Source organism: Homarus americanus, unplaced genomic scaffold, assembly GCF_018991925.1.
Source record: "Homarus americanus isolate GMGI-L3 unplaced genomic scaffold, GMGI_Hamer_2.0 scaffold19794, whole genome shotgun sequence".
NCBI lineage: Eukaryota > Metazoa > Arthropoda > Malacostraca > Decapoda > Nephropidae > Homarus > Homarus americanus.
In genome coordinates, this window is record NW_024716102.1 from 72,942 (window position 1) to 87,653 (window position 14,712).

Genomic DNA, 14,712 nt, shown 5'->3' on the forward strand with positions numbered 1-14,712 from the left:
CAACTTTTTGTATTGAAGGAGTGAAAGTGTGAGAATATCTGTTGTAGAAGAGTTAAATACATTTACTTGGGGTTTAAATTTTGTATGAAATTACTCTTATGTGGAAGCTATTGTTTGATATTTTACTCTTTATAATAACATTAATAATAATAATAATAATAAGTATTATTATTATTATTATTATTATTATTATTATTATTATTATTATTATTATTATTATTATTATTATTATTATTATTATTATTATTATTATTATTATTATTATTATTATTATTATTGCAGAGTAGCCGAAAGTTTAAAATATTCATTGGACACAAATGAGACCGTATTAGGTATAAGGTCATTGGGGAGTGAAATGTTTAATAAAATCTTTCAGAGCAAAAATTAGATACGGACTGAACATAAAGGTTATATATGACTTGCTAATTAATTGGTGTTGTGGAGGATAACACGTGATTGTAGTACTTCCCTCTCTGGTGATGTAGAGAGACCTTGTCGTAGTACTTCTCTGGTGGTGAGATTAACATTGTAAACACTGCCGTGACGATAGGTATAAATTATAGTCGGAGAGATAGCAATTACAGTCGATATGATCAAAAGGATAGTAGTCGGCATGAAAGAATTCAAAAGCCCCTTGAATGGACGGGGCACAGACCAAGGTGATAAAGGAGGTGGTAAACGAAATTTGCGCTCCAATAAGACTCTTATTTATTCAGGAAATCCTTGGATCTAGGTAAAGCGCCTAGGAACTGGAAGTTATCCAACGTCACCCCAGTGTACAAGAAGGGTAGGATCTATAACATCCCCAGAAAGGTGCAACACAGAGCGACAAAGATGATTCCTGAACTATGTCATTTCGATTCTCTTAGTAGACTGAGGGTCTTAGGACTAACAACCCTTCAGCCAAGGTACAATAGGGCAGATCTTATTGAAACAATCAAGATGCTTTAAGTGATGGAAAGCGTCAACCCGGGACATTTCTTTGTTATGTCACGCACCAACAACACGAGAGGATATAACTAGAAGCTGGCCAAGTTATCATGCTGAACGAACATAAGGAAATACTTAACTCAGAGGCTGGTAGACCTATGGAACGGTCTATCAGCCCAAGCTGTGGTGGTAGACCTATGGAACGGTCTCCCAGCCCAAGCTGTGGTGGTAGACCTATGGAACGGTCTCCCAGCCCAAGCTGTGGTGGTAGACCTATGGAACGGTCTCCCAGCCCAAGCTGTGGTGGTAGACCTATGGAACAGTCTCCCAGCCCAAGCGTAGAGGTGGCCATGTAAGCATAGATGTGGACATCCAGACCATCTCTAAGGTGGTACCACCTTGGAGACACCGCTTCTTGTCCGATCAGGGACGTTAAGCAACGTTGGGTCTGGTTAGTACTTGGATGGGTGACCACCTGGCCCTAAGAAAACCAAATACTGCTGACATAAGGACTTTACTGGAAATAGAGGATGTCAGCTGCCCTTTGTCAAATTAACTGAATATCAATTATTAATATTAAGGTTAACTATGCATCATACAGTGGGCGGAGGTTCGGCAGGGTGTGTGGTGGCGGCGAGGTTGTCAGAAGTGGCGGGGTGGCGGGTACTGGTGGTGGAGGCTGGTCCCCCACCGCCCCTCAGACATACTTACCGGTGATCAACGTCTTCGTCTCCGCCATCTCCAACTACACCCTCAACTGGGACTACTCGTTGGTCCCACAGACACAAGCTTGAAGAACTACATGAACCAGGTATGTTGTGTTTGTGTACTATAGAATCTTTCTACACTATCACGTCTCCTTCACCATCCTCACGCCACTTGAGTAGACCAAGTATAACCCTCCCTTCTCTCCTCCTCACCCCCCCAAGGCAGGGACATTGGAACTTGGGCGTGTGGTCGGGGGCACCGGGACCATTAATGGCCTGATTTACGCTAGAGGCAACAAGCATGACTTGGACCAGTGGGCGGCCCTGGGGAACCCCGGCTGGGACTACCTCTCCGTCCTTCCATACTTCATCAAGGCCGAGGACTATCCCGGCTCACTCCCTCATACGGGTGATGACTATTAATATTTATTATTAAGTGAACAATATACAATATATAACACTAATGTTAAATAATCTTTTTCATATGTAATTCACCACAATTCACCACAAATCACCATAATTCACCACAAATCACCACTCGCCACCACTCTCACCACCAATCTCACTATCACTCACCATCACTCGCCACAACTCACCACCACTCGCCACTCTCACCACCATTCTCACAACCACTCACCGCCACAACTCTTCACCACGTCTCATCATCACTCAACATCACTCACTATCACTCATGACCACTTTGCATTACTCACCATCACTCATCACCATTATTCATCACTCACCACCACTCATGACCACTCATCACCTCATCATCTCTCATCACCACCACTCACCACCACTCATCACCTCTCGTCACCATTCACCAACTCACCACCACTCATCACCTTCTCATCACCTCTCATCACCATTCACCAACTTTCACCACCACTCATCACCTCTCATCACCATTCACCAACTAACCACCACTCATCACCTCTCATCACCACTATCACCACTCATCACCTTCTCATCACCTCTCATCACCATTCACCAACTTTCACCACCACTCATCACCTCTCATCACCATTCACCAACTAACCACCACTCATCACCTCTCATCACCACTATCACCACTCATCACCTCATCATCACCTCTCATCACCTCTCATCACCTCATCACCTCCTCATCACCACTCATCACCCTCATCACCATTCACCAACTCACCACCACCACTCACCACCTCTCATCACCTCCTCATCACCACTCATCACCTTCTCATCACCTCTCATCACCTCCTCATCACCACTCTCTTACAATACCATGTCAACTTTGCCCCAGGTTCGCCTTACGGCCGGGAGGTCCACTGGCCATCACCCCCGGGACGGTAGGGTCTCTCACCAGGTCCTTCCTACACGGGGGTCGAGAGCTGGGCTACCCCGTCCACGACAGCAACGGTCCTCAACACATAGGTAGGTCTCCATCCTCTCCTTTATATGGTACAGTACCACGTGTGTGTTGTACAGTACCACGTGTGTGTTGTACAGTACAGTACTGGTACAGTACCACGTGTGTGTTGTCTGGTACAGTACCACATGTGTGTTGTCTGGTACAGTACCACGTGTGTGTTGTCTGGTACAGTACCACGTGTGTGTTGTCTCCTCTTCCTCCAGGCTTCTCACCAACACACTTCAACATACGTGATGGTGTGAGGTGTTCAACGGCAGAGTGCTACCTGAAGCCAGCCTCCTCCAGACTCAACCTCCACATCCTCCACAGCACCACCGTCCTCCAGGTGAGTTGTTGAAGCCTCCAGTATCACCGTCCTCCAGGTGAGTTGTTGAAGCCTCCAGTATCACCGACCTCCAGATGAGTTGTTGAAGCCTCCAGTATCACCGACCTCCAGGTGAGTTGTTGAAGCCTCCAGTATCACCGACCTCCAGGTGAGTTGTTGAAGCTTCCAGTATCACCGACCTCCAGGTGAGTTGTTGAAGCCCAGTATCACCGTCCTCCAGGTGAGTTGTTGAAGCCTCCAGTATCACCGTCCTCCAGGTGAGTTGTTGAAGCCTCCAGTATCACCGACCTCCAGATGAGTTGTTGAAGCCTCCAGTATCACCGACCTCCAGGTGAGCTGTAATAATTGCAATGGTAATTTCTATCAATGTGACAAAAAAACTTTTGATGATTTTAAAGTTTTATGACACATCTAACGCTCCTCTAACACAGCTGAGGCTCCTCTAACACAGCTGAGGCTCCTCTAACACAGCTGAGGCTCCTCTAACACAGCTGAGGCTCCTCTAACACAGCTGAGGCGCCTCCAACACGGCTGAGGCGCCTCCAACACGGCTGAGGCTCCTCCAACACGGTTGAGGCTCCTCCAACACGGTTGAGGCTCCTCCAACACGGTTGAGGCTCCTCCAACACGGCTGAGGCTCCTCTAACACGGCTGAGGCTCCTCTAACACGGCTGAGGCTCTTCTAACACGGCTGACAGGAGAGCATTGTAACAAAACATGACAGATGTTAAGGTGTACTGCTACCGTCAGACACACAACCTTTACACTGTTACAGGTCGTGTTCAACTAGGGGAGGAGAGCGAGCGGCGTAAGGCTTGAACACCAAGGGAAGGTAAGTCAGAGTTAACAACGTATCTTTGACCAAAATGTATCAATATGACAATGGACGAAGGATTTTGACAACACTACCGAGACAACAGGAGTCACAGTGTTCATTGTGGCATTCCTCAACCCCCTCCGTGAAGGTACTTTTCGGGGCGATTAAGTTTCTGCTGATTACATTTGATTTTTCCTTGTTAAAAAACATTTAGCTTGACAAAAAAGTAACACGGCTACTCTAATTCAAAAGGTGTGTGCGTGTTGTACCATTACTGTACACTCTAGTTCAGAAGGTGTACAGTGCGTGTGTTGTACCATTACTGTACATTCTAGTTCAGAAGGTGTACAGTGTGTGTGTTGTACCATTATTGTACAAGCTAGTTCAGAAGGTGGTGTACAGTGTGTGCATTCCTGTTAAGGTGTTGACTGTGAGGGCGCGGCGAGAGGTCATACTGTCTGCTGGGGCCGTCAACTCTCCCAAGATCTTGATGCTGTCAGGTGTGGGGGACAGGGAGCACCTCCGCCAGCATAAGGTTAGTGTGACGTTGGTGTAGAATTATCTATAACTGAAGTAATATGTCATATATTGGAGGGATATGACAGGCACTTCTGACTAATAAGTCTGAATATAACGGTGATATGTCAGTACTATAACAATAATATATCAGTATTTAGTAACAGGTGTGTGCGATAGGTGTCGGTAACAGGTGTGTATGTGTGTGACAGATAAGGGTGGTGACGGACCTGCCTGGGGTGGGACAGAACCTACAGGACCACGTGAGTGTGTACGGACTCAGCTGGACGGTGAGGAAGGGTCTTACCAACTCTTTCATTGATGCCCTCAGCCCCCTGTCTCTCAGGCGGTACATCACTGAGAGACAAGGTTAGTATATATCAAGCAGTACCTCAATATGTCCAACACAGATAACACAGTATACACGCCTCATGATGTTAGGATCAGTGTAATAGGTCAGTGTTGGTCAGTAGAGATCACCGGCGCTAGATCACCGGCGCTCGTAAGACGTTCTATTAATTTCTTGTTAAGTCATGTGTGAGGCGTATACCTGGACGTGTTTCAGGGCCTTTGGCCACCTCGCCAGAGCTTGTCAGCGCCTGGGTCAAGTCATCTGAAGAGGGTGACCCAGGCTGGATGGACACACAACTGTTCCTCATCTCGCAGACCTCGGCGGCCGACAAAGGCTTCGTTATTCCGACAAGCTTTGGTATAGACAGATAGGTAAGTCATTTGGCTGAAAGACACCAACTGTCACTTCCTGTCTTCCCACAAGTACTGTACAAACCTTACACCCATCACCTGAAGACCAAGTGAACCAATCACAATTAATACAACGCAATTTGCCATCACTTGAGACACCCTGTATAAGATGGATCACTTGAGACACCCTTGTACAATTTTCTTAATTATCTTTGCAGGCGTATGAGTCGTACTTTAAAGACATCTACGGCCAGGAAGGTTTCACTCTCAGGCCGGGAGCAGTGCGGCCGAAGAGTCGAGGTTTCGTCGCTCTCGGCTCCAGCGACCCTCAACAGCCACCTGTGGACCCAAGGTATCTCTCCCATCCTGACGACGTGAGACTGCTGGTGAAAGATGAGTCTTAGATATGTGTTGTTGGACTACCTGAAGAATAGACACCCCAGAGAGAGAGAGGAGGAGACGTTATAAACCACTATTTATGATCCTTCAGGTATAAACTTGGTACTGGCTCTGGGTAACACTTCGCGCTTCGTCAACAACCTGGAAGCCAAGTTCTACGACAAGGTAAATAATTGCACTTGAACTACCTGCTCCACCCTACACTCCCTCACCCAACGATATATAACTCATGAACATATTCTGCCTCATCATTAAATATAGTGTGTGAAATGATAGAGCTAGAATGTTGTTAATCTTTCATTAATCTTAACTCATACAAGACGTTAAGTAATTACTTTAGTGACCCCAGCCTATAACACACACTGTGAGGCCGACCCCAGCCTATAACACACACTGTGAGGCCGACGCCAGCCTGTAACACACACTGTGAGGTCGACCCCAGCCTGTAACACACACTGTGAGGTCGACCCCAGTAACACACACTGTGAGGTCGACCCCAGTAACACACACTGTGAGGTCGACCCCAGCCACACACTGTGAGGCCGACCCCAGCCTATAACACACACTGTGAGGCCGACGCCAGCCTGTAACACACACTGTGAGGTCGACCCCAGCCTGTAACACACACTGTGAGGTCGACCCCAGTAACACACACTGTGAGGTCGACCCCAGTAACACACACTGTGAGGTCGACCCCAGCCTGTAACACCCACTGAGCATGTAAACACTTAGTTCAGTGTTAAGATTTTACGTCAAGTGAAATAAAGCGAAGGCTAATATTGAGGTAAATTTCTTATATTTGTGTGTGTAGCTAATTACCACTGGGGGAGAGAGGTGTAAGTTGATGAGACTTTGGGGAGTTCTGGATTGGTTCTAACACTTAATGTACAGTTGCGGACAAAACTTGGCTCCTCGCTGTGAAACCGAGTCAAGGGAATGAGTCTCCGAACTGACCGACTTACCCTGACTCATATCTGGTGCAGGTGTTGATACTTGGAACACATCACATTACACATCATATCACATACTCGTATTACTTCGGATATCACATTACACATAAGAATGGAGGAGACTGCAGCGGGCCTATTGGTCCAAACTGGGCAGTCCCATTTACACCCAACCCCTATCGCTCATATATCAATCCAACCTATGTTTGAAGCTATCCAGCGTATTCGAGTTAATGATGATGTTTGGTAACTTGTTCCACTCGTCCACTACTCTATTTTCAAACCAATGTTTACCTATTCCGCGCCTAAATCTAAATTTGTCTAATTTAAAACCATTTTTATGAGTTCGCTCTTGGTTGGATACTTTGAGTACCTTTGTAATGTCCCCTTTGTTTAGCCCTGACTTCCATTTATACACCTCTATCATATCTCCCCTCACTCTACGTCTCTCGAGGGAGTGCAAATTAAGATGCTTTAACCTGTCTCTGTACTCAAGGTTCCTAATGCCCGGGATTAGTCTTGTCATTCTCCTCTGAATTCTTTCTAGGGATTCAATGTCCATTCTGTAATACGGTGACCAGAATTGAACTGCGTAATCCAAGTGAGGTCTCATAAACGCAAGATATAGTTTTAGGATGACCTCTCTAGTCTTGTAACCAACACTCCTTTGTGTGAACCCAAGTACTTTATTAGCCTTGTTTCGAGCAAATATACATTGTTTACTTAGCTTAAGATTTCTGCTTCTCGTTACTCCTAAATCTTTCTCTCATTCGTATTTCTCAATAACAACGTTATTCATCTGATATCTGGTTTCTCTGTTTACATCTCCTAGACTAGGTACTTTACATTTGTCCACATTGAATTTCATCTGCCATTTTTCAGACCATTCGAAAAATTTGTTTAGATCTTCCTGTAGTTTTGCAGAGTCATCGTCAGATTTAAATACACGCCATATTTTAGTGTCATCAGCAAATTTACGTGTGTTGCTGTCTACGCCAATATCTATGTCGCTTACGTATATAATAAATAATAATGGTTCAAGTACTGAGCCTTGGGGAACTACGCTAGCGACGTTACTCCAATCGGATTTAGTGCCGTTAATGCCCACTCGCTGTTTCCTGCCCTGTAACCACGCACTAATCCATTTTAAAATATCTCCTCCAATGCCATGAGCCTCCACTTTTCTTATTAGTCTTACATGGGGGACTCTGCCGAAGGCTTTGCTAAAGTCAAGATATACCACATCATAGTCGTGCCCCCTCGTCCACTGATTCGAAAACATTTGAAAAGAATGTTAATAGATTAGTTAGACATGAACGCCCGCTTGTGAAGCCACGTTGGGAATCATTGATTAACTTGTTGCTTCTCCGGGTGATTTCGAATAGTTTGAAATTATTGCTTCCAGTAATTTGCCTACAATTGATGTGAAGCTGATTGGATGGTAGTTAGAGGATAGTGATCTATCTCCCTTCTTGAAAATCGGTATTACACTCGCTATCCTCCAGGATTCTGGTACTACACCCGTTTTTAAGGACATGTTAAACAAATTTGCTAAGGACATACTAAGCTCTTCCTTACATTCCTTTAAAAATCTGACAAATATCTCATCGGGACCTGGCGACTTATGAGGCTTTAGCTTGTCTATTCGCTTACTAACATCGTTACTAGTGAGGGAAAACTTTTTCGGAGTGAAAGTTGTGAACTCCTGGAACAATCTACCAGAGAGTGTTGTGACTGCACCGAGTGCGAGCTCTTTCAAGACCAGACTTGACCAACACTGGAGCAGGTTCAGGTACATTCAGGAGCCGGTGCATGCCCAGTACTTGTCAACAGTGCGTAACAGAGACCTGACCGATCGCCCAAGCGGCTGACGAGTTGATCAGTGGTGATGAGGATAAAAGTAACTACTATCTCTGTATGGCGTGTTCTGCCTTTGTGCATAAAGTAACTCAATATTTAAATTGTTGTGGAACTGAACTTCATATCTCTTGATCAGGTCATCCTCAACCTTCATATTTTGTGAGGATATCTTTGTCAGGTCTCCAGGTAAAGTGAGGTCGCCCTCTGTGGGTACATTGTGTGAGGTCACCTCACGTGAGGTCATGTAATCCATCCCCAAACGTAATACCCCTTCTCTCAGCTGCCTTTTCATCCTATCAAAGTTTGCCCTTCTGAAATCTGGAACTTTAATGGAATTTCCTTGCGACTGCCATTAAATTCTTATTGAAATCTTATTTCTTTGTGATCGCTGTTAGCAAGTTCGTTCCCTACCTCGACATTACTAATGAGGTTTTCTCTGTTTCACAGAACTAAATCGAATATAATATTACCCCGTGTGGGTTCGGTTATATGTTGGCTTAGGAAACAGTCCTGGATTGTTTCAAGAAAATCCTCTGATTCTGAGTTACCCGTAAGGTCAGTCCAATCTATTTGGCTAAAGTTAAAGTCACCTACTATACAGACTTTGCTATGTCGGGAAGCCCTGCCCATTTCATCCCAATTACGTCATTCATTAACGCTATCAAGATTAGGAGGTTTATATATCACTCCTGTGCTTAATTTTTCCCAGCCATCGATTAATTATATCCAAATTGTTTCTGTATTTAGTTCAGTTTCTATTTCCCTATTTATTTCACATTTCAGATTATCCCTGACATAGATTGCTACTCCGCCTCCTTTCCTAATCTGCCTATCGGTATGGAATATTTTGTAACCTGCAATTTGGTATTCGACAGGTAGCTTATGTGAGTCTAGGTTTATCCATGTTTCAATGAATGCTATTATATCGATTTTTTCGGTACATACCGACTCCCTGATTTCATCCATTTTGTTTCTCATACTTCTACTGTTTGCGTAGTAGACATTTAAGTTAGTCATGTTCTGAGTCCTCTCTTGTGCTCATATGTTCTCCTAGCAGTTTAAAGACTTCAACATCTTTTGAACTGCCCTCTCGAGAGAGTCAGCCAGGGTTGCCACCCCTCCCTAGACAGATGCACCCCATCCCTAGCATAAAGGTCCCTTCTGCCGTAAAGGTTGTCCCAGTTGTCGATGAATTGTACTGATATTGACTCGCAATATCTGTCAAGACGGCCGTTGACACCAACAGCCCTTGACAACCATTCATAGCCAACTCTCCTTCTAGGCAGGACACCACATATGGTAGGGATCCCTCTCTTCAACCTAATACGTTTTATAGCTGTCTTGAACTTATCAAGAAGCTCCTCACTCCTACACCGGCCAATATCATTGCCTCCTGCACCGAGGCAGATAATGGGTCTGTTCCCATTACCAGACAAGATATTGTCCATCCTGTCGACTATATCCCCAGCTCCTGGCAAACACACCCTCATCCTATTTTTATTTTTACTGCAAAAAGCTCTGTCCGGGTACTGTACCTGGGAATCGCCAACAATTAAGGTTTTCGTACTTTCCTTGTCAGCCATGTTCCTGACTATGCTAACGTCCAATTTGTCTATCAAAGGACTAAAAGAGTTTTTACACTAAGATGTTGTCGTTTCCTTGGTGTCTTTTCTCACCACCAGTTTGGTTCGTCCCTCTCCTCACAACCTTCCTTTCGCCCTAGTTTTCGTCAGATACATGCTTTCCTTGTCTCGTGTCTTCCTTCATCCTCGCCAGCACTTCCTTTAATTTTAAGTTTTCTTCTTTGACCTTCACTATCTCGGCCAGTAGCTCGTCCCTCAGAATTGCACAGCCCTGTTTACAAGTAGCACTAGCTATTACCGACAATTTATCCCCGGGAGCTAAGTCTGCCGCGACCTTTCCTCTAGCGAGGTTAGAACACAGTATATAACATAGGATGTGACCCAGTATATAACCTAGGATGTGACCTAGGTTACCCAGGATAATAATTTGCCCCAAGTTTTACTTTTCTGAGACCTTGCCAGCCTATGCCTGGGTGTGAAGGCAAGACTCCCTACAGCGACGCCTGCTGGGTTTGTTACGTACGTCACATGGCTTCGACTGCCCGTCACCTAGCTGGCTCCTGTAAGATGGCGCCACTGTCTGATCCTCTGGGGGTAGTGGACCACCAGCTGAGGTAAGTGTCATGAGGGCAGGGGTAAGATTAACACAGGGATTTTTATGTGTCACGGGGGTTGGGGTAAGGTTGACACACAGGGGAGGTAGATGCAACATGGATGCCTACCAGTCCGGGTTGGCGTTGATTAAATAAATTTGATTTAATCGCTTGATTAGATCAATTTTTTTTCGCCACACATCCTCAATATTGCTAAAGCTTTTCTCCCCAAAAGCTGGGAATGCTGTACAGATGTTGTGAAGCATTTACCCTGACAGTTGCTTCAGTTTATAAGGATTCATTTGTCCTAACTTGAGTACTGCTCTCATATCTGGGGTGGCTCTTCTGTCCAACTGTTAGATAGGGTGGAATCAAAGGCATTTCGTCTTATTAACTCTCCTCTTTTAGTTGATAATCCCTCTTTCCTTTCTCTTCGCCTCAATGTTGCTTCACTCTCTCTCTCTTTTACTGGTATACTTTAATGGGCAATGTTCGGTGGATTTGGTATTCTGTGTACCAAATCCATATATACATATATATATAACTGGAGAAGACTTGAGTAATGAATTATAGTTACGTATAACGTATACACATTATATTGTATTATGCAACGACTAGAAACACGGTGGTGACGTCTGGATTAGTAGCATTTGAGAATTATCCAAATATAGAAAACTATCACCAAGAAAGCAGACTGAGACAGAGAGCCAGTCATCTGTTTACCCAAGTTGTTGCTGTTAATGTTGCGAAAGGCTTTAGAGGAAGAAGATAATTATACTCCACCAATTACCCCCTGAGGAAGGAGTTGAGCGGAAGGAAGTGATAGCGTTAAGCCTCCACTAGTCGACATAGTCATTCACGGTGAAAATACATCCCCTTTCATCTTACTTCATCCAATTGATATATTTTCAATAATCCGTAGCTAATAGCGATATTTATTTGGTCTAAATGATACAGGTTATGACTTGTATAACCGTCTAGTACGTAATGACATGTACAGCAAATGTTTCGATAATAAAAACATTACAAATATTTAAACATACACACACCACCACCAAACACACCCACACACACACGCCACAAAACACACCCACACACACGCCACAAAACACACCCACACAACACACCCACACAACACACCCACACACACGCCACAAAACACACCCACATGCACGCCACCAACACAATTCCCTCATTACTACCACCAAACACACCCATACATTTTCACAAAAACACACCCACACACGCCATAAAACACACCCACACACACGCCACAAACACACCCACGCACATGCCACAAAAACACACCCACACACACGCCACAAACACACCCACACACACGCCACAAACATATCACACACACGCCACAAAACACAATTTGCACACATTAATGCCACAAACATAATGCACACACACGTTGTACATACCCAATATTAATACTTGCCACAAAACACACCCACACACACGCCACAAAACACACCCACACACACGCCACAAAACACACCCACACACACCCCACAAGTGATGACGGTGACTAAGTAGATAAAGCAAAACACTTGACGGTAAGTAGATGGTAGAAAACCTCGTGAGAAATGAAGTATTCTAGATAGAGGTAAAGAAATGCTGCATTTGAAGACTGTGTCGGGGCAGGTGTGTTGGGAGCTATTAATCATGATAACTTTTTGTGTTATCAGCGTCATGTACAGTCACGCAAAAAACAATCTATAAAAATTTTGCTATAAAAAGTGACCAAATTAGCAAAGGAATTTGACAACACTACCGAAACAATAGGAGTCGCAGTGTTCATTCTGAAATTCATTGACATCCCCCCCCCCCACGCAACCCGATGTGGTGGTATTTTTAGGTGATTGTACAGTATGGTGGTTGGGTATTCCTGGGCTTTCTATTGCTGAAGTCATGCCCTTGTATCGTGACAGGGTTCGCGGAGTGGCTGGGTTACGTGTGGTAGATGCATCCATTATGCCCACCATCACTGCTAGCAACGCTCTGGCTCCCACCGTGAGAAGGCTACACATCACATCAAGCACCACTGGGATTTATTCAACTGATTTTATAAAAAGAAAACTGGAATATTCAAGAAACAGTAACTTAAAGATATTCACAGTAGAAGCAAACAAAGTGGTAGTGAATCCCATCAGCCTGATAGCTTATTTTGGGTCAAGGAGACAACGTGACCGACACTGCTCGACCACCTTCACTCTCATTATTGTAAACATTAAGGTACTCATTTACAGCTGGGTGTACCGGATCTACCTGGGGATCGATCCACCCATCCATAGTATAGGAGGCGAGTGCAGTAGTAGATGAAACAAAAATATACGACTAATTGTGAAATGTAAAATATAAAATAAAATTCTAACCACAATATTGTTTTTTTATTTACCTAATATTTACCAGTCAGGACAAGTACTACTGTTGTTAGACTTCAGTTTAAACCTTTCTTAAGTTCTAATTATGTATTACAAGTTTTTTTTATATAAATATCCAACATTGTTCAACCCTTTCTTCCTTTAGCCGTTCCTAATAATAATAAGCGGCATACATCCCAAGAATTGTATTATAGTAATATCCATAATTTTACCCAGTGGGCATTGATGCCCGAGTGGGCGTTGATGCCCGAGTGGGCGTTGATGCTTGTTTTTAGACGCTTTACCACATTGGCATAATAATAAACTTCGGAAATGTTTATTAATAACAATATTGTGTACAAACGGAGGTATTGAGTATAACGTCCACACTACTCCAGTCCTGCTGAAACAAGTGTGACGTGGTGCAGTGGATTAGCCTGGACTGGTTAACAGGTTAGTTCAGTCTTGTGTATTATGTATACAAAAAATAAGTTTACTTTCATTTGTGCCTTGACCCACGCCTTGTGCCATGACATGCACCTTGTACCATGACATGCACCTTATACCATGATCCACGCCTTGTACCATGGCTCACGCCTTGTACCATGACCCACGCCTTGTACCATGACCCACGCCTTGTTATGACATGCACCTTGTACCATGACCCACGCCTTTGTTACGACATGCATTTTGTACCATGACATGCACCTATACCATGCGATCCACGCCTTGTACCATGGCTCACGCCTTGTACCATGACCACGCCTTGTGCCATGACCCACGCCTTTGTGCCATGACATGCACCTTGTGCCATGACCCACGCCTTTGTACCATGACCCACGCCTTTGTACCATGACATGCACTCATACTATGATCCACGTTTTGTACCTTATGGCTCATGCTTTGTACCCCATGACCACGCTCTTGTACCATGACCCACGCCTTGTGCTATGACATGCACCTTGTACCATGACATGCACCTGTACCATGACATGCACCTAAATTATGACTCCACGTTTGTTCATGACATGCACCTTGTAAATACCATGACCCACGCCTTGTACCATGACATGCACCTTGTACCATGACATGCACCTTGTACCATGACATGCACCTTGTACCATGACCCACGCCTTGTACCATGACCCACGCCTTGTACCATGACCCACGCCTTGTACCATGACCCACGCCTTGTACCATGACAGGCACCTTGTACCATGACCCACGCCTTGTACGATGACCCACGCCTTGTACCAGATTACGTACCTTGTACCATACCCACGCTCAAATTATGACTCCACGGTTTTAAAATTATTATGACCCACGCCTTGTACCATGACAGGCACCTTGTACCATGACCCACGCCTTGTACGATGACCCACGCCTTGTACCATGACCCACGCCTTGTGCCATGACCCACACCTTTTGCCATGATAATAGTTTCCGATTTACCAGGAATACATTATCATGGGTGGGTGCGGGCAGGAATGTGGATTTTTGTGGGTGAAGGTCAATTATTCCTTAATTTTGCCCCTGTAATTTTTGGACACTAGATC

General features: G+C 44.6%; 1 protein-coding gene across 1 annotated transcript; it reads left to right on the top strand.

The window, feature by feature from the left end:
* Positions 1 to 1,518: 1,518 nt before the first annotated feature.
* LOC121858037 (glucose dehydrogenase [FAD, quinone]-like) lies at positions 1,519 to 13,452 on the top strand. Its single transcript, XM_042354277.1, has 11 exons — positions 1,519 to 1,608; positions 1,860 to 2,046; positions 2,937 to 3,047; positions 3,270 to 3,370; positions 4,609 to 4,722; positions 4,916 to 5,072; positions 5,269 to 5,393; positions 5,624 to 5,757; positions 10,647 to 10,808; positions 12,725 to 12,891; positions 13,394 to 13,452. Exons 1-11 carry the CDS (start codon positions 1,519 to 1,521, stop codon positions 13,450 to 13,452), a joined length of 1,407 nt encoding a protein of 468 aa, XP_042210211.1.
* The last annotated feature ends 1,260 nt before the right edge of the window (positions 13,453 to 14,712 follow it).

Bases quoted from the DNA above. Each gene is read 5' to 3' on its own strand.
- LOC121858037 (XM_042354277.1), top strand. From the start codon at position 1,519: ATGCATCATACAGTGGGCGGAGGTTCGGCAGGGTGTGTGGTGGCGGCG. The intron at 1,609-1,859 runs GCTGGTCCCCCA...CACCCCCCCAAG, and splicing joins GGCGGGTACTGGTGGTGGAG to GCAGGGACATTGGAACTTGG. The intron at 3,371-4,608 runs GTGAGTTGTTGA...ATTCCTGTTAAG, and splicing joins ACAGCACCACCGTCCTCCAG to GTGTTGACTGTGAGGGCGCG.